This window comes from Cherax quadricarinatus, chromosome 75 (assembly GCF_038502225.1).
Source record: "Cherax quadricarinatus isolate ZL_2023a chromosome 75, ASM3850222v1, whole genome shotgun sequence".
Classification (NCBI taxonomy): Eukaryota; Metazoa; Arthropoda; class Malacostraca; order Decapoda; family Parastacidae; genus Cherax; species Cherax quadricarinatus.
Genome location: NC_091366.1, coordinates 13,734,191 through 13,754,088, shown reverse-complemented (window position 1 = coordinate 13,754,088; position 19,898 = coordinate 13,734,191). Strand labels below are relative to the sequence as shown.

The 19,898-nt window shown below is 38.2% G+C and overlaps 1 protein-coding gene across 2 annotated transcripts in view; it reads left to right on the top strand.

The window, feature by feature from the left end:
- Positions 1 to 1,422: 1,422 nt before the first annotated feature.
- Positions 1,423 to 19,898, top strand: part of Naprt (nicotinate phosphoribosyltransferase) — a gene marked incomplete at its 3' end in the record, with an annotated part of 185,360 nt that continues 166,884 nt past the window's right edge. The window contains 1 exon segment of one of the 2 annotated variants that reach the window (XM_070101068.1): positions 1,423 to 1,609. In XM_070101068.1, coding sequence (XP_069957169.1) covers positions 1,522 to 1,609 — 88 coding nt within the window. 2 annotated transcript variants of the gene reach the window in all.

Sequence of the window (19,898 nt, the reverse complement as noted above, 5' to 3'; positions counted from 1 at the left end):
CTGACATCGTCTGCTGTTATGCAGCTGCCACACCCTTCGAGCCCAGTGTGAGCGGGGTTTGTGACATCCCAATGTGACTAGCTTCTCCCTCCGAGCCCCGTGAGGGCTAGGAGGGGCTAGGCCTGGGGACAGCTAGGCTCAGAAGATGAGGAGGTGCTTGTACTTCCTCCCATGGCGGACATTGGTCTGAGACACTCCCACGACAGGGAGCAAAGGCCGGGCCACCTCTTGTCCAATTTTCATCAAGTCTGAAATGTAGATGGAAGAAGGAAGGATAGGAGAGATTAACAAAATGACTTAAGAGAATGTAGGCAATGTCTGAAGTAAAAAGTGACGATTAAGTAATAGCACTAATATAAAGACTAGGAATCAAATATACCACCTGATAATGCACATATTACTAACAATAAAGACTGATAACAATAATCAGTAAGAGATTTAAACAATTCAGAACTACACTAAAAAAATGTGGCAGTGGGCAGTTTAAAAGCTAGGCTAGTTATATTAGTATAGTGACACTATCCACGGGGAGAGCTAAACTCATATGGGAATGGGATGCAGTCAGGCTTGATCCAAGGAAGGGAAGGGCATCTCCAGCTCCTTGGATCAAGAGATCTTCATCAGCATCATGGAAGTGACCCTTGAATGAGATGTAATAAATGACACAGTTCGTGACTGAACAGGTATCCGACACGTTGATATTCAGTCTACCTGGTTTTGATAAGCTTTAAGGCCTACGTATATCGTCTTCCCAGACGCTTATTTATTCCACACAATATAATTTCAAGAATTAGATTAAATTTACCAATAAGTGTCAAAAATAGTAATGCAAGCAGGTTCACCTCATTCATGTTCTTCAGTGACCTCCAAACTTTTTTTTCTCTATGACGAACGACGACTCTCCTACTAAATTTATTAAATCGTCAACCCGAACTTAAGATAATAATTTTAGTAATTTTATTTATGTATAGTTTTAGCTTTTAATGAAGTTATGTGTTAACAAACCAATAGTTTTTATTGTTTTTATTTTTATATTAGAGAAAGTACAGTATGTACCTTTTAATTTAGAACTATGAGCATTTTATCGCACTTTATCTTGATATACACTAAAGTAGATAAAGGTAGATTACGCAATACCTGTTTAAATAACTATCAATATTGTTAGTATTAAAATGCAATCTTAAGGTTGGTGTTTAGTCTAGGAAACAAACAGTGTTTGGGCCAGCTGTCGTCTGCGCAGGACACGCCCACTTTATAGATAACATGAAACCATTGTTTTGATCTTTATATAGGATTACATTCTTTTTAATATCCCTTCTTTATACATATTAATGTTCAAATAAGATGATGGTACAATAGTGCGATGTTCTTTCGTTTTCTTGTCACTTGGAAGAGGTTTCTTGGGGAGTTAGATAGCGTCTGGAGTACCTATAATTCTACAGGTGATGGTGTTTAGTGCAGACGAAACCAGGACGGTGGGAGGGTGATAGGACGACCACTCATCCCTCACACACCTGTGACATGATCATGATTGACCGCGTTGAAACTGCTTCGGATCGTATCCGAAATAACCACTCACAGAATGGCGTCATTCAGCCTCTGCTCACGGGTGAGTGTGACATATTTCTTCTTACATGACAGATAGTCTTGTCAGTGTGTTCTGCCAGGGAGAAAAAGGTAACGAATCGTCATTAAATTACATTATTTAAAATTAACATGGTGAGCTTGAGTATATTATTTTAAATGACTGAAACGGCTTCGTTTACGAGGAATACATGGCCATTTATTTACAAGATGTTGCTATGAAATAATATTTTCCTTTATTAAAAAGTGCTTCTCGAATAAATGCTTTTCTCTCTAATGGATCTAGATTTTTACATTCGATATTATCAGAGTGGTAGACTACATAAATCTGAAGTACTGTATGACCTCTAAGGCTTAGTACATCCCTATGAATATAATACAATTTTAAACTTTGACAGGTTTGACAGTTCACTTCTTGTTACAATTTAAATATACTATCAAAAGCAACCTTGTCAATACTGTACAACACGAACCTGTCAATTAACTATAATTTATAGGATTAGTTTAGCCTGGCAGTTGAACTTGGTATATATAAGTATGCCTAGGATAACTTTTTTGGGTTATCCTGGGTATTTGCATGATGTCTGATAATCGTACTTATGTATACCTTTATCTAAATAAACTTACATAAAACATCCTATAAGTAAGTTTATTTAGGTACAGGTACACATAAGTACAGTTACAGAAATTTAGGTGAGTACAATTACCATATATAGTAACGTGTGTAAATTATATAATATAACCCAAAAAAGTCAGACCAAGTTGACTTTCATTGAAGTCCTATACATTGTAAGAAATATTTATTTTCTAAAATAAATGCTTAGTGACAAATATCTTACGAACTAATAACATTTATAATTATTTAGGCAATCACAGTATATGTTTAACATTACCTTACCTAGCCTAACATAGATAACATGCTGTGTTTTAACTTTAGTTGATGGCTAAATTCATAAATATAAATATTCTCATAGCAGAATTACAAAAATAGTCACAACTGGAAAAATGGTTGGCCAACCATTCTCCATTTTTGAAGGGCGTTAAGACGTATATATGTATGTATGCATGTATAACAATAATAATAATAATAATAATAATAATAATAATAATAATGATTATAATAATTATAATATTTTGAGCCATACAAGGATTGCAGTGGGTATGCATGAATTAGGACAGAAGTAGGCACAAAAGTAAGATACTAATTATTCAATGCATTTTGGGCAACTAATCATAAAGCATACTACATAATACTAAAGAACTAGACAGCCCATTATACAAGACTTCTTGTGCAGTTAACTACAGTTATAAGTACAATAAGAAAAGTTGCAAATGGCAAATGGTCAATTAAAAATGAATTACATATTGAAATTAGCTCAGTGATCCTCAGTTTTATGGAGTGAATATTTCAGGTCATCGTTTGTGATACTCCAAACTAGTTGATACTTACCTTGTATCAGTTAGTTTGGTGACACATTTTGTATTAATGTTTAAGATTGTTGTATCAAAAATTACTTGAAAATTGTCAGCACAAAATCGTCTTAGATTTTGCTTACTTTTTCCCCAAGAAATGCAGTTGGCAGAGCAGTTTCAATTAATAGTGTGATGATTTATGATTATTAACCTAGTGTCAGAAAATACCTCAAACTGCTTTGAAATGTGGCAAGGCAAACAGCAAGAGTAGATTTCTTTACCTGTGTATTTCTTCACCATGTATTTACAAGGTTAGGATGTTAACTTAGCTGTATTATGATGAAACAATCAATAACCACTCAGGGCAACGAGGTGGTGACAACACAATAAGTTTAGCAGAGTGAGTGGTATTTGTCTTAAATTACAATACAGGAGGGCCCTGCTTTATGGCGTTCCACTTTGCACCATTCCGCTGATATGGCGGTTTTCAATTATACCCCTTTTTAATTTATTCAGTGCTTGTTCCGCTATTCTGGTATTTTTTCAGCCCGACACACTACAGCTGAGTTTCTGATGCTATTTTATTCAATCTGTTTATATCCTTTGTGCAATCTTTTGTATCTACTCTTTTGTACACTGAATATATGATAGTTTAAACATGTTATCAGGCTTTAATATGCATTTGGAAGCAAAAAAAATCTATGTTCCTCTTTTTGTCGATTTTCACTTTATGGTGGTGGTAGCCTGGAACCTAACCTGCCATACAAGTGGGGCCTTACTGTGCAAATATAATGGGAAAATATCTGTTACTAATTTTGTAGTATGTTATATACAGATTGTGTGGTATTTGTTACTTACATTACAGTACTAATATAATGAGACAGTATATGATACTAATTATACATGTATATGAGAGTTGAAGGAAGGCTGGAAGAGGAACAGGGACAGAATCTGATGAAAATAAGTGTGTGTACAACATAGCTGTATTTATTAACCCTTACCATGAAAACTTGGTTGATATGCCTTCTCTTCTTAAGACTTTTAATATTAAAGTTGTATTCAAAAATCTTGATACAGTAAAAAACTTTTGATAAAGAATTCCCCCCAAAATGCTGATGGATGTGTCTATAAGATTCCTTGTAAAATTTGCGATAAAGTTTATTACGGTCAAACTGGTAAAAATCTCGAACTAAGATTAAAACAACATAAATATAGCATTAGAACTGGACAAGATTCCAATGCTCTATTTATTCATGTAAGAGATTTTAACCATCCAATTGATTTTCAAAAAGTTGAGAAAGTAGTATCAAGCAAGTCCATGGTCGACAGGAATATTATTAAATCTTGTTTCATAAAAAGCAGTTTAGACAATAATATGAATATTTCCTTTGGTTTATATAAATTAGATCCATTTATAATTAATAGAATTTGGGAAGAATTTAATAATACACTGGACAAATAATAATTTTTAAAATTTTCTTGGGTAGAATAGTTTGTTGGTGGGTTGTGCGAAGGACCTGTCCAGTCGGGCTGGCGCGTGTCAGGTGTTTAACCGTTGTGGGATCTGATAGTGAGGTGTTGGCCAGACCCCTTATATACCTTCCTTGGATGCTTTACTTTCATAGTTCCTTGATAATGTGAGTAGTCACGAAAGCGCTTGGAATTTCTCTATTCTTTCACAGTGGTTGTTTTGCATATATATATATATATATATATATATATATATATATATATATATATATATATATATATATATATATATATATATATATATATATATATATATATATATATATATATATATATATATATATATAATATATATATATATATATAATATATATATATAATATATATATATATATATAATATATATATATATATATATATATATATATATATATAATATATATATATATTATATATATATATATATTATATATATATATATATATAATATATATATATATATATATATATATATATATATATATATATATATATATATATATATATATATATATATATATATATATATATATATATATATATATATGCGCATGTGTGTGTCTGTGAAGTGTGACCAAACTGTAAGTAGGAGTAGCAAGATATCCCTGTTATCTAGCGTGTTTATGAGACAGAAAAAGACACCAGCAATCCTACCATCATGTAAAACAGTTACAGGTTTGTTTCACAGTCATCTGGCAGGATGGTAGTACTTCCCTGGGTGGTTGCTGTCTACCAACCTACTACCTACTTATATTATACATCACATGTAAACTGTAAAAATGAATACACTAAGTGAAAATTTAGCTGAGATACTGTACAGTAAATGAAAATTTGACTGCCTCTTACGTGTCAGAGGAGTGCTAATGACAAAATTCTAGTTGCTTCAAATCTTGCTGGCAGGCCTACATGTGAGAGAATGGGTCTGCATGGTCAGTGTGTGCAGTATAAAAAAAAAAAGTCCTGCAGCATGCTGCGACCGTGTTTTTGGTTTAAAACTGTGAGTTTGCAGTGTATTTTCTTAGGGTATTTATGGTTGTATTCTAGTTTCTTGGTCTCACTTGACAGAATGGAAGATATATTACAGAAATAGAGATGAGGTTTCAATGGTTTGAAGACTAGAAGTAGCTTGATATTGAGCTCAAAGAAGCAGAAATGTTCGATTTTTGCTGATGTTCAGAAGTAAACAAATCACGTCACGCATCCAATACACGCCAACTGGTGGGTCTAATATGCATTCACAAATGCACTGATATTATTTATACAATTATGCAGTAGTCTGAATAACAGTAAATCTTCTGTTTTTTTTGTGTGAATAAAAATTCAAGAGGGGTCTCTAGACATGACTAATGAACAGATAAAATGATATATTAGTGCCAGGCATGTTTGCATTGTTTATGTTGGACCCTATTTTGAAATTGGCATATCTTGAATTATGTGTGAAACTGGCCAAATTAGTAATTTCAGATCACTTTATTGGGTAGTTGAAATAGGTAAATTGGCAGTTTCTTGTACTAAATCGACAGAATAAAAGGAGTTCTAGTGAAATAGCTGAGTTTGGTCGACTGGAACAATGGAATTGGCCCAAAATAGGGCTCAAAGTAGGCAAAACCGCTGATAAGTAAATATCCCCAAGACATAACAAAAAAAGTATCCAAAACGGTGGGGATCCTCTCCAAGATACGATACTACATACTGCAAACTGCCCTTCTCACACTATACCATTCACTTATATATCCATACCTCACCTACGCTATCTGTGCTTGGGGTTCAACTGCAGCAACACACCTAAAGCCAATAATAACCCAACAAAAAGCTGCAGTAAGAATAATCACTAAATCTCATCCCTGGCAACACACCCCCCACTCTTCAAAGATCTAAACTTACTCCCTGTTCAAAACATCCACACTTACTACTGTGCAATCTATATCTACAGGACCTTAAATTCCAATATTAACCTTGACCTAAAATGCTTTCTTGATAGTTGTGACAGGATCCACAGGCATAACACCAGACACAAACATCTCTATGACATTCCCCGTGTTCGACTAAACCTTTACAAAAATTCAATGTACAGTGGTCCCCTGCTTTTCGTAGTTCCCGGCAATCGTAAAATTCGCCAATCATAGGGGTATTTTCGTATAAACATGGACTCGCTTTTCATAGGTTGACTCGCGAGTCGTAGTTCGTCCGGGACGCGTACCCACGGCGTGAGCCGGGGCGGCAGCCAGTCTGGCATTGTTTACCAGTGAGCGAAGGTCCCCTCACGTGCTCCAGCGAAATATTTCATAATATTTCATTTATTTTAGTGCTTGCAAGTACTAAATAAGCTACCATGGCTCCAAAGAAAGCTCCTAGTGCCAAGCCTGTGGTAAAGAAGGTGTGAAATACGATTGAATTTAAGAAAACCATCATTGAACAATATGAAAGTGGTACAAGTGTGGCCGAACTGTCCAGGATGTATAAGAAACCCTACACAACCTTATGTTCCATAGTGGCCAAGAAAAAGGAAATAAAGGATGCTGTTGTTGCAAAGGGAGTAACTATGCTGACAAGAATGAGATAACCAGTACTGGAAGAGGTTGAGAAGTTATTATTGGTGTGGATAAATGAGAAACAATTAGCAGGAGATACTCTTATGGCTTCGATTATTTGTGAAAAGGCTAGGCAGTTGCATGAAGATTTGGTAAAGAAATTGCCTGCAATAGTGGTGAAGTGAGTGAATTTAAGGCCAGCAAAGGCTGGTTTGAGAGATTTAAGAACCGTACTGGCATACACAGTGTGGTAAGGCATGGTGAGGCTGCCAGTTCAGACCACACGTCGGCTGAAAAATATGTGCATGAGTTCCAGGAGTACATAGAGGCTGAAGGACTCAAACCTGAACAAGTGTTCAATTGTGACGAAACAGGCCTCTTTTGGAAGAAAATGCCAAAGAGGACCTTCATTACACAAGAGGAAAAGGCAATGCCAGGACACAAGCCTATGAAAGACAGGCTGATGCTAATGTTCTGTGCTAATGCTAGTGGGGATTTCAAAGTGAAGCCATTACTAGTGTACCATTCTGAAAATCCCAGAGTGTTCAGGAAAAACAATGTTATGAAGAGTAAATTGTGTGTGTTTTGGAAATCTAATAGTAAGGCATGGGTCACGAGGGAAATTTTTGTAGAGTGGTTCAATGAAGTGTTTGGCCCTAGTGTGAAAGAGTATCTCCTGGAAAAGAAATTGGATCTCAAGTGCCTGCTAGTAATGGACAATGCACCTGCTCATCCTCCAAACTTGGATGACCTAATTTTCGAGGAGTTTGGGTTCATCACAGTAAAGTTCTTGCCCCTGAATTCCACTCCTCTCCTCCAACCCATGGACCAGCAGGTTATTGCAAACTTTAAAAAACTACACAAAAGCAATGTTTCACAGGTGCTTGACTGTGAACACAGACACTCCCTTGACCCTAAGGGAATTTTGGAGAGAACACTTCAGCATCCTCCACTGCATAACCCTTATAGGTATGGCTTGGGAGGGAGTGACTACCAGGACTTTGAACTCTGCCTGGAGAAAATTGTGGCCAGATTGAAGGATTTGGGACTGACCCTAATGAGCCTATGTCTGTTGTAAAATCAATTGTGGCACTGGGGAGTTCCATGGGGTTGGATGTGAGTTTGGAGGATGTGGAAGAATTGGTGGAAGACCACAATGAAGAGCTCACCACTGAGGAGCTGCAAGAGCTTCAGCAGGAAGAGTAACACATCACAGCTCAGAATCTTGCTGCAGATGAGGAAGAGAGATGGAAGAAGGTGCCTTCTTCAGAAATTAAAGAGATTTTTACTATGTGGGGTAAGATGGAAAGCCTTATGGAAAAACATCACCCTAACAAGGTTGTTGCAAGCCAGGTTGGCAACATGTACAGTGACAAAGTCTTGAGCCATTTTAGGGAAGTGTTAAAGAGATGCCAGAAACAGAGCTCTCTCCACAGTTATTTTGTGAGACAGGACTCCAGTGGCTCTCAAGGTGGTCCTAGTGGCATTAAGAAACAGAGAAGAGAAGCAACCCCAGAAAAGCAAATGGTACCTGAGGTGTTGATGGAAGGGGATTCCCCTTCCAAACTATAAACAATCCACTCTCTCTCCTCCAGTCTCCCATACACTAAGAAGAATCTCCAATAAAGGTAAGTGTTATGCTGTTAATGTTTCATTCATCATTTCCCATTGTATTGTTTATGTACTACATGTATATTTCATGTTAAAAATTTTTGTTTTAATACTTCTGGGTGTCAGGAACGGATTAATTGTATTTACATTATTTCTTATGGGGAAAATTGATTCGTAAATCGTAAATTTCGTTTATAGTAACGGCTCCAGGAACGGATTAATTACGAGAAATGAGGGACCACTGTCTTTCGAAGGACCTAAAATCTGGAACACCCTACCTGAAAACTCTAGAACTGCAGACACATTCATCACTTTCAAAACTACAGTTAGAAAACATCTTATCTCCCTGATACACCCCGACAACTAACTACATGATAACCACCTGGTGGTTCACAATTACACTCATTCACCCACTGACTATAAACCCAGAAATACTAATCTTAATCTTAAAATAATAAATCCTAACTAGTCATAAGTTTGCCTATGATACTCCAATATAGACACCTTGTATTGTGCCAAAACAAAAGCATTCACATTGCTAAACTCACAAATTATGATGTAGTCACTTAGCCTTAATACCATAATCTGTAAGGATTTAATGTTAAGAATTAATCTAAGTCTGCTCGAAATGCCTAGCCATGCTAGGTGTCCTAGTGGCCCCCTCTGTAATTAGTATTTTATAACATGTAAACCACATAATACCCAAAACCTGTAAACCCCACATTGTAACCCTTATAGAGAATAAACTTGAATTGAATTGAATTGAATTGAATACTTTTGGTTTCATTACCTTTCACAAGATGCACAGCAAGAGCTCAGGAGATGTTTACAGTATGCATGTTAGCCTACTGATTGAGACCCACACTGTGGACTCTGGTGATCATGTGATCCGAGCATTGTCAGTCGACAACCAAGACCGTATAAAAACCAGGACAGAATTCTTTGTTCGAAAACTGATTTGTTTGACAACTAGTGCGTTCAACAACCCAGGTTCCACTGTATATATAAGTGTCCACTCTCGGGTATCTACTGTAGATTCATTTAAGATGTACGGAATGCCTAACAAGGCTGAGGGGCTGATCACCTCAAACTTCTACTTCATGTCTTCCAGTCTTTAGTATTATTCTCTGTGTTGGATTAATAAAGCCACAGGTTGGCGAAATGTCTCCGCAGTAAAGATACCCTTATCTTACACATGCCTTATCTAGATTTGTAGTATTTACTGGACACAGTCTGCACAGTTTGCTGATCTCTGTCTTCCCTTTATCGTTAAGGCACACTCAGGATTTTGATTGCCAACTTGGCCATACCACTTTTGCTGTTAGGCAGTTGTAATTGTCATTCTTTAGGTAGAGTTCTTGAAATCTCTCACACTGGCGTAATGTGCCAGTTTGACTCTTATCACATTCCTGTATTAATTTCTTTTCGTTGGATGGATACTGACGATCTGTATGCTAGTAATCCTGTACCCATTACCATTACTTCTGTGGATGTTTGTCCTATTTGCTGGTTAAGATTCCATTTCCAGCATGTGGCGCGGAAGTTCATGCTGCACTGCCTTCCTTGCCTCCCTGACAATCCCAATGATGAGTTATTATTTTTTTTGTCTCTTCATTCTGATATCATTGTTGCCATCCCACCAGCATCAGAGAAACATCTTAAGATATCAGCTTCCAACACAGCCGTAACTCACTTTAAACCAGGCAAGAGCTCAGTTATGCAGTGTTTTAAAGACTGGTAATGGTGCAGTGAAGAGAAGGGGCAGATATTGATAGGGAAGTACTTTATACCCCTGACTATGATTCCCGCCCTTGACATTGCTGGTCCTGTAGAGAGACCACTAGCCTTTTTTTTTTTTTTTTTTTCTTTTTTTTGACGTTTCCAGTTCCTTGAGTCATTTTCTATTTTTTTTTGTGGTGTCAGTTTGTCTGTCTTCCTTCTGAAATGTCTGATAAATAATTTTATTATATTTTTACCTGTTAGAAGTGAGCCCAATAATTCACTTTACACAGTGTCTAATCCTATGGCAGTCTGATCAGAAACATACAAGTTTCCATGATCCAGCATCATGATCCTTCAGTGCTTGCTGAAGGATCTGGTCAGATAGTGCTATAGCCCCCGTCGGCAATAGTTCTTTCCATTAGCAAACTAGATATACTGATCACCACCCAAATCACTAGGTCTGCTTCCTGTACTGTGTATAAACTGCTAGAGCATATGGTCAGTACAATCCCAGTTATTACCCCTGCCCCCCTTCGTCGATTAGTGTAGCCTTTGATGAAGTTCCACCACTGACTTCGTTTATTATACACATGTAATTATCTTGTTTTTTATGACCGTTTGGTGATATCACATCTTGTTTTAAGTCTTATTTTTGGCTTGAAAAACTTTGTATCTCTCTATACAAACCTTTCAAATTGACTTGTGTCTGGACCAAAAGCAGCATTTCTTGTACCTTTGTTCCATATACTGTACCACTGGTATGGGTACTTAGTACGTCCATGTTTCTAAGCACAGGTGAATCATGGATGGTCATTTATTGATGTAGATGATTTCTCTATTGCTTGGGCTGGTACAGATGGATTCCGTCTTCATTTCAAAGTGCTACTGGCTATACTGTGCCCTCATTGCAACATGCTAGCTATACTGTCCTCATCGCAACATACTACTGGCTATACTGTGCCCTCATTGCAACATGCTAGCTATACTGTCCTCATCGCAACATGTTACTGGCTATACTGTCCTCATCGCAACGTGCTATTAACTATACTGTGTCCTTTTTGCAACATGCTACTGGCTATGCTGAGTCCTCATTGCAGTGTTACTATGCTGTCTTCATTGCAACGTACTCTTAACTATACATATTGTTGGACTACATCAGTTTCAAATTCTTAGTACAGTTATCATGTACGTGATCAAACGGAGGACAAGCCTCCACCAGTTCTTGCACTGAATGACTTGCATAGGCTTAGTGCTCCATTTAAATATCAGGTTGATCTACATCCTAAACATGATCTATAACTTTCACACTGCCCTGTTGTGCTCTACCCCATCTATAACTACCCAGTTGCGGTCTTAAAAAATCAGCATTCTCTTGTTAACCTCGTATAGCCACATTAAAAGCTGAATGCTTCCGTAAATTGACTTTTTTTTGGGGGGGGGAGGAGGAGGAGGAGGGAAAGACCTTGTCCAGTCTCCTCTTAATCTTTATTGCGATTTTATCTTGGGTCTATCTTGGGTATTATTAGTCGTAAAAGATTGTCTAGGGACTACCTTTGATAACCAAGTCTGACCGAATCAGGGAACAGGTCGGGCTTGAACCCATGGCAAGTGATTCTTAAACCTCAGGCCAGTGCGTTAACTACTGGGCCATACGGTTCTAATAGTTATCCAACTAGGTATATTTCTATACACCATAGGGAGGTTAGCATGGGCCCACTCCTATGGTGTATAGAAATACACCTAGTTGGATGAATCTTATTAGAGCCAGCTGGTCGAGTGGTTAATACACTGGTCTCTGAGTTTTAGGATTCATTTCCCATGGATTCAGATCCCATCCATTCCGTGAGATGTTTGCAATCGCGTGTGAGTGAAGTCTGACCGGTAATCCAGCGGTAATATTGCTGTGGCGCACCATAAAGAGTGGCCCGAGACAAGGCTGTGGGGATAAAAGATTCCTCAAAACCGGTCAACAGCTATTTCGCTTGCAGATGTCTTTAAATGCCAACGTTTTCCTGTCCCCCCGCCTTAGGATGGGGGAGACGAGAAAATGATATTCCCGCCATAGGGCAAGTAATACTGAATAAGTTACGACAAAGGAATATGTTAAGATAATTTGTTCCTCCTGTTGAAAAATCTGAAGACCTAAGGACCTTGCAGCCGTGTCTTGTCAAAAACAAGGTAGGCGGAATCTGAGAGCAATCGAGTGATATCTATTCTTTATTTCGCTCACATTCGTTAATTTCATAACCCTGTTACAAGATTATTTTAAATATTTCCAAATAGGTCACTTTCCATCATTACCCTTTATTATGTCCTCTTCCATTCCCGCCTCAATATCGTCCGAGTTCCTTCATCTACTTTTGTCTTGTTTTTATCATGATTAGTCTGGTTATATATACCTTGTTATCTTTCTTTTCCAACAACTTTTTTTTTCTTCTCTGGATCTCCGACGACTGTCATCTTCTGGAGTAGGTTCTATTGCTGTTTTTCCAATCAGATTTTCCAAGAATGGCTGTCGCAGTCTGCTAATATCCACACCAAGGAATTGCGATATATAAACTTCTGTCACTGCCATCATCTATATTGCTTCCATGTCTGCTTTCTCTTTCATTGATGTCTCGGACTCTGTGCGTGTTGAAAGCCATCAAGGCCTTTAAACAATAAACAATTAAGAAATTAATATGCCAGGATGAATCAGATGACAGATATGTACGGTGTACAAGATAGCGTGATTTAAGAACACATATTTGGTAAAGCCCATAGTTATGCAAAGTCTTTGGTTTTTCACTGTCCACTTTCCTTTGTTTTAGTGTTGGTTATTACCTGGAGAGAGTTCCGGGGGTCAACGCCCCCGCGGCCCGGTCTGTGACCAGGCCTCCTGGTGGATCAGAGCCTGATCAACCAGGCTGTTGCTGCTGGCTGCACGCAAACCAACGTACGAGCCACAGCCCGGCTGGTCAGGAACCGACTTTAGGTGCTTGCCCAGTGCCAGCTTGAAGACTGCCAGGGGTCTGTTGGTAATCTCCCTTATGTATGCTGGGAGGCAGTTGAACAGTCTCGGGCCCCTGACACTTATTGTATGGTCTCTTAACGTGCTAGTGACACCCCTGCTTTTCATTGGGGGGATGTTGCATCGTCTGCCAAGTCTTTTGCTTTCGTAGTGAGTGATTTTGGTGTGCAAGTTCGGTACTAGTCCCTCTAGGGACTAATAGATCATCTGGTTCTTCGTTGAATAGTGGTTTTCCAGACACAAATAACCAGCACATAGAAAGTTACGATAACATTTCGGTCCGATTTGGACCATTAACTAGTCACATACTGTATTGTTCCAGTCACGGTATTGTGCCTTTATGTTCTTCGTAGATTTTCCGTCATTTACCCGAAACCCGTGGTCCGGCCTGGAGCTAGGCGTCCCTGCTTGTTATAAGTAAGTAAGTTTATTCAGGTATACATAAATACAGTTACATAGAATTATCATACATAGCAGCATATGTGTAGAGAACCTAGGATAACCCAAAAAAGTCAGACAGAGTGACTTATTTCCATTGGGGTCCTTTTACCTTATTATTATAATATAAAGGTTATAATATTTTCTTATTATTCTACAATGAAGATAACATCTTATCATACTAAAAAGACTATCTACTACACCAAGGTCATTAAGACTATCTACAATACGAGGGTCATTACTAGGAATAAGGTAAAATTTACACGTATGTTAGATAAAAAATAGAAAATCATTCCCCTCCCTTTCTGTAGCTACATTCATCAGACACCTTTTGGCACTCTTCTTGAACTGGTTCATGCTATGACTGGCTTTGACATGTGCGGGCAGTCTGTTCCATTCCTTTATTGCTGTACAATAAAAGGTGTTTGAAGCCTGTCCAATGACTGTGGGTACTACAAAGTTGTGCTCTCTCCCCCTAGTACTATGATTGCTTTGGTTCCCAACCTTGACAAAATTGACAGCAAGATATTCTGGACATTGTTTGTGAGCAATTTTATAAACATGATTTAGCTTCAGTTGTTTTACTCTGTCTTCAACATTCAGCATATCCAACTGCTGTAATTCATCCTGGCCTACATGTTCTTTGTCCCAGCCCCAGGATGAATCTTACGATTTTGTTCTGGGTGATTTGCAGTCTATCTTTGTTTTTTTGTCAAGGCAGAGTACCAAGAAGAGCAAGCGTAATCCATATGGCATTGTATAAGGGCCAGACATAGGGTCCTGCGAGCCTCAGTAGGTAGACACTGTGCTTGTCTATACAGGAACTTCAGTCTGGCATTCGCTTTCTGTACTACACTGTTCCCTATCAATTCTCCTGACATGCATGGGTCAAAGGGGATTCCCAAATATTTTACTGATGAAACCAAAGTGATGGGCTCCCCATTACATTGAACATTAAAATTGTTTACCCTTCTCAGTTTATGTTTCGTGCCAAAGAGAATGGCTTCAGTTTTCCCTAGGTGTAATGATAGTTTGTTGTCTACTAACCATTTGCTGCAGGACTCCAGTTCCAGTGTTAAAACATTAGCAATATCTTGTGGATCTTTACCTGACACTAACAGAGCACTGTCATCTGCATACAGTAGGAGTTTGCACTTGACACTGATAGGCATATCATTGACATAACCTAGTCAACCAGGTTGTTGTGGTTGGCGCATCGTGGTTGAAACAAAAAGTTTTCCCCATCGGAAGATGTACTGGTGTGAATGGTTTGATTCAGAGGAAGTTGAGAAAACTCATTAGAACCATCAAAAATCGAGACTAGGAATCTGTGGATAATTATTCGCTTGTAGAGAGATCCTAGGAAATAATAATGGTCAAAAAAAAAAAAAGCGCAGTTCAACAAGTGAACTAGTGAACTTATTAGGCAGAAATGTTTGGGGCCAAAACGTGTTAGGCTGAAATGTCTTTAGCCAAAATGTGTTTGGCAGAAATGTCAGTGGTTAAAACGTTTCAGACTGAAATATTAGGGTCAAATTGTGTTAGGCTGAAATGTGGGGACACGGCCAAAACATCTTACTGTGAAATATCTGGGAGCCGAAACTCCCAAGTGAAATGTATGGGAAAGGACGAAGCTACCTTACGTCTGGCACTGAAATGTCTAGGTTCGAGAAGTCCTCTGCTAAAGTGCTTGAAGCGAGGTGCGTTATACATGGGTCTCGCAGCACATCCATATTAGTAATACGGGACTAGCATAAAAACCTAGCAACTAGGCTCTCAGTGGGTAAATAGCAAGTTTGAGTATATATAAAGTGGTCTTATTATCTGTTACAAATTAATTTAGAATAGATCCAAATGGCTACCGACAGTAATGGATAAGATAAATTATAAACTAAGCTTTGATTTAGACGTTTAACTGTAAAGCTTTATTGTTACGAAGGTAAAACGTTGTCCTAATGAAAGCTTGCAGTGCAGCGCGTATATTGCTTCAGGACGCGTGTTAGTGGGGAGGAGTTGACCTCCTAAGCTGCAGAAATCGTCTTAAATGCCATTCATGTATCAAGACCCTATACACATTCTAAGGTCATAACAGACTACTAAAGTTTCAAATAATTGTATAATGATGTGCTACAATGAGTGGGAAGTCTAATAAATAAACGTTTAAATGACTGGAAATGTGGCATTGATTAAAAGTATAACATTATTATGGGTGAGTTAATTTTTGGAATTGTTGCGTAATGTTTTGTTGATTAAAAGAATTAAATATGTGATTAGTCTTTGAGCCTGCTGATGGCGTATTTGTGAAGTCATTCTGACCAGATTGTGACGTCTGTATTCATAAATGTAATTATCTAGTTCTCTTAATTCTTGTTATAATTACCTTGCTTTTGAAGCATAGTGCACTGTATTTAAATATTTTACCCCTGTTTGAAGGCTCCGGTTTTGATTGGAATCAAAAGAGAATTGTGAGGTGTTTTAGGGGTTAATGAGGATATATTTGTATCGAGAATAAAAGGTTGTTTGAGCTTGTGTTGACTTGCTTGACCCCGAAGACGCGGTAACCATGGCAACGCAGGCCCAACACACGGTTGCAGGTCTACCATACCAACTAACGTCAACAAGACTTAATATTAACCTTTTTAACTTGCTTAACATGTAAAGAATTACATTAAAAATTATGAAATATATATAATGAATGGGAATTTACAATAGGAATTATGAGATGAATGGAAGTTTTGAAAGGAAATGTATTTTTTTTTCTCGAGTAGGTTAGGTTGGCTGGCGTGAGCCAACCTTGGCTGACTCCTGCCGACTCGTAATTTGAGGAGGAACAATAAATTGCTCAAAGCTCACGTGATGATACACTCTCAAGGGGGGGGGAGAAGGTTGGTAACACCAGGTTCTCTCTTAGTTGACCTAATTTCCTTTCATCCTACTTCCTTACTCGTGCATCAAGCATTTGACTGCATAAGGCATTTGACCGTTTCTTGAAGAGATAAGAGATACCATACTTTATTCTAAACTTTATTTCATTACAGGTTTTGGACTAGGTTAAACCCAACTAAGAGCACAGGCCCTGATAACATCCCGTCTAAGTTCCTAAAAGATGGTGCTTCTGAACTGTCAATCCCTATTGCTCACATAATAAATCTATCAATCACCACTAATACCGTACCGGAGGGGTTCAAGGAGGCCAGAGTTACTCCTATCTTCAAGAAAAATAGTAGGTCTGATGTCAGCAACTATAGGCCTGTTAGTATACTCAGTATAATATCCAAAATTCTAGAGAGGGCGGTGTACTCTCAAGTAGTTAAGTACCTTAATGACAACAACATTCTCCATAGCTATCAATCGGGCTTCAGAAGATCTTACTCAACCGGCACCTCCCTAATTAATCTGATGGATTACCTGAGAACTGAAATGTCAAAGGGGAACCTCATAGTTATGGTAACCTTAGACCTGCAAAAGGCCTTCGATACTGTCAACCACAATATATTATGTAAGAAACTTCAAGCTATCAGTATAGGTTCTGTAGACTGGTTTAAGTCCTACAGGAGACAAATTGTCAAAAATCAACAAAACGGAATCAGAACCCCTGCCGATAGCATATGGAGTTCCCAAGGTAGTATTCTGGGTCCCTTATTATTCTTATGTTATGTCAATGATATGCCTATCAGTGTCAAGTGTAAACTCCTACTGTATGCAGATGACAGTGCTCTGTTAGTGTCAGATAAAGGCCCACAAGATATAGCTAATGTTTTAACACTGGAACTGGAGTCCTGCAGCAAATGGTTAGTAGACAAGAAACTATCATTACACCTCGGGAAAACTGGAGCCATTCTCTTTGGCACGAAACATAAACTGAGAAGGGTAAAAATTTTAATGTCCAGTGCAGTGGGGAACCCATCACTTCAGTTTCCTCAGCAAAATATCTGGGAATCCCCTTTGACCCATGCATGTCAGGAGAATTGATAGGGAACAGTGTAGTAAAGAAAGCGAATGCCAGACTGAAGTTCCTGTATAGACAAGCACAGTGTCTACCTACTGAGGCTCGCAGGACCCTATGTCTAGCCCTTATACAATGCCATATGGATTACGCTTGCTCTTCATGGTACTCTGCCTTGACAAAAAAACTGAAAGATAGACTGCAAATCACCCAGAAGAAAATCGTAAGATTCATCCTGGGGCTGGGACCAAGAGAACATGTAGGCCAGGATGAATTACAGCAGTTGGATATGCTGAATGTTGAAGACAGAGTAAAACAACTGAAGCTAAATCATGTTTATAAAATTGCTCACAGTGTCCAGAATATCTTGCTGTCAATTTTGTCAAGGTTGGGAACCAAAGCAATCATAGTACTAGGGGGAGAGAGCACAACTTTGTACTACCCACAGTCAGTGGCCAGGCTTCAAACACCTTTTATTGTACAGCAATAAAGGAATGGAACAGACTTCCTGCACATGTCAAAGCCAGTCATAGCATGAACTTGTTCAAGAAGAGTGCCAAAAGGTGTCTGATGAATGTAGCTACAGAAAGGGAGGGGAATGATTTTTTATTTTTTAATTAACATACGTGTAAATTTTACCATATTCCTAGTAATGACCCTCGTATTGTAGATAGTCTTTATAGTATGATAATAAGATGTTATCTTCAGTATAGAATAATAATAAGATATTATAACCTTGATATTATAATAATAAGGTAAAAGGACCCCAATGGAAATAAGTCACTCTGTCTGACTTTTTTGGGTTATCCCAGGTTCTCTACACATATGCTGCTATGTATGATAATCTACGTAACTGTATTTGTGTATACCTGAATAAACTTAATGAATGGCCTGGTGGCTAAAGCTCTCGCTTCACACACGGAGGGCCCGGGTTCGATTCCTGGCAGGTGGAACATTTCGACGCGTTTCCTTACACCTGTTGTCCTGTTTACCTAGCAGCAAATAGGTACCTGAGTGTTAGTAGACTGGTGTGGGTCGCATCCTGGGGGACAAGATTGAGGACCACAATGGAAATAAGTTAGACAGTCCTCGATGACGCACTGACTTTCTTGAGTTATCCTGGGTGGCTAACCCTCTGTGGTTAAAAATCCGGACGAAATTTTATCTTAATCAGTTTTTACATACATTTTATACGCTAAGGTCTGGTTACAGACCGGGCCGTAGGGGCGTTGACCTCCGGAACTCTCTCCAGGTAAACTCCACGTAAGCGCTAGTATCCTACCTCAGCTTATTTCAAAGTCCAGCCCTATCTAAGGCGTATGCCACCCACACTAGTCGACTAACACCCAGGTACCCACTTCTAGGTGAATCATACTATTGTACGTCCTCTCCTTGACCATTCATGTAGATCGAACCTTTTTTTTTTTATATATATAAAAAAGTTTGATGCAAAAGAATAAAAACGATCCCGGAAGTGGACTCGCGTTCTAGGACGGAAGGTAGACCACTGACGTCAGTAAGCTTATTTAGGTAGAGGTAAATACAAATACAGTTACATAAATTATCATGCATAGCAGCACTTGTGTAGATTACCTAGGATAACCCCAAAAAAGTCAGTGACTCGAGTCAAACCTTTTAAACTGGTGACAGACTTTTGACCCTTTAATTGTAACTACACTCCCCTTCCTCGGATCAACCCTGATTGATTGCCATTTCCCAGGTACTGAATAACCCTTACGGGTTATGCGTTTCCCCGTGAATCCAGTAATAGTTTCCAACGAAGTATACGAGACAAAATGGACATAGGCCATTTAGGTTATCCGTAGTTAAACTAACATTTGCTATTGTATATGTTCAGCTCTATGATACACTTTATATGTAAAAATGCGATAATTTAAACCAAAATAAATAAAAGTTATTTCAGTTTAAATCTTGAAATGCGATGTTCCATACCTGCGGGACCCGAGGAAAATAAGCCATGCTATTTTGCTATTTTGGGTTATTTTGAGTTGAAAAACGATAAGGACTTAGGTTATTAACCCTTCGGTGTTAACAACAATCTTATGATAACCCAAGAACTGTGATTTGTTAGATATTCCCTAAGGGATATCTTGTATTGGTTGCCTTAAAGCTG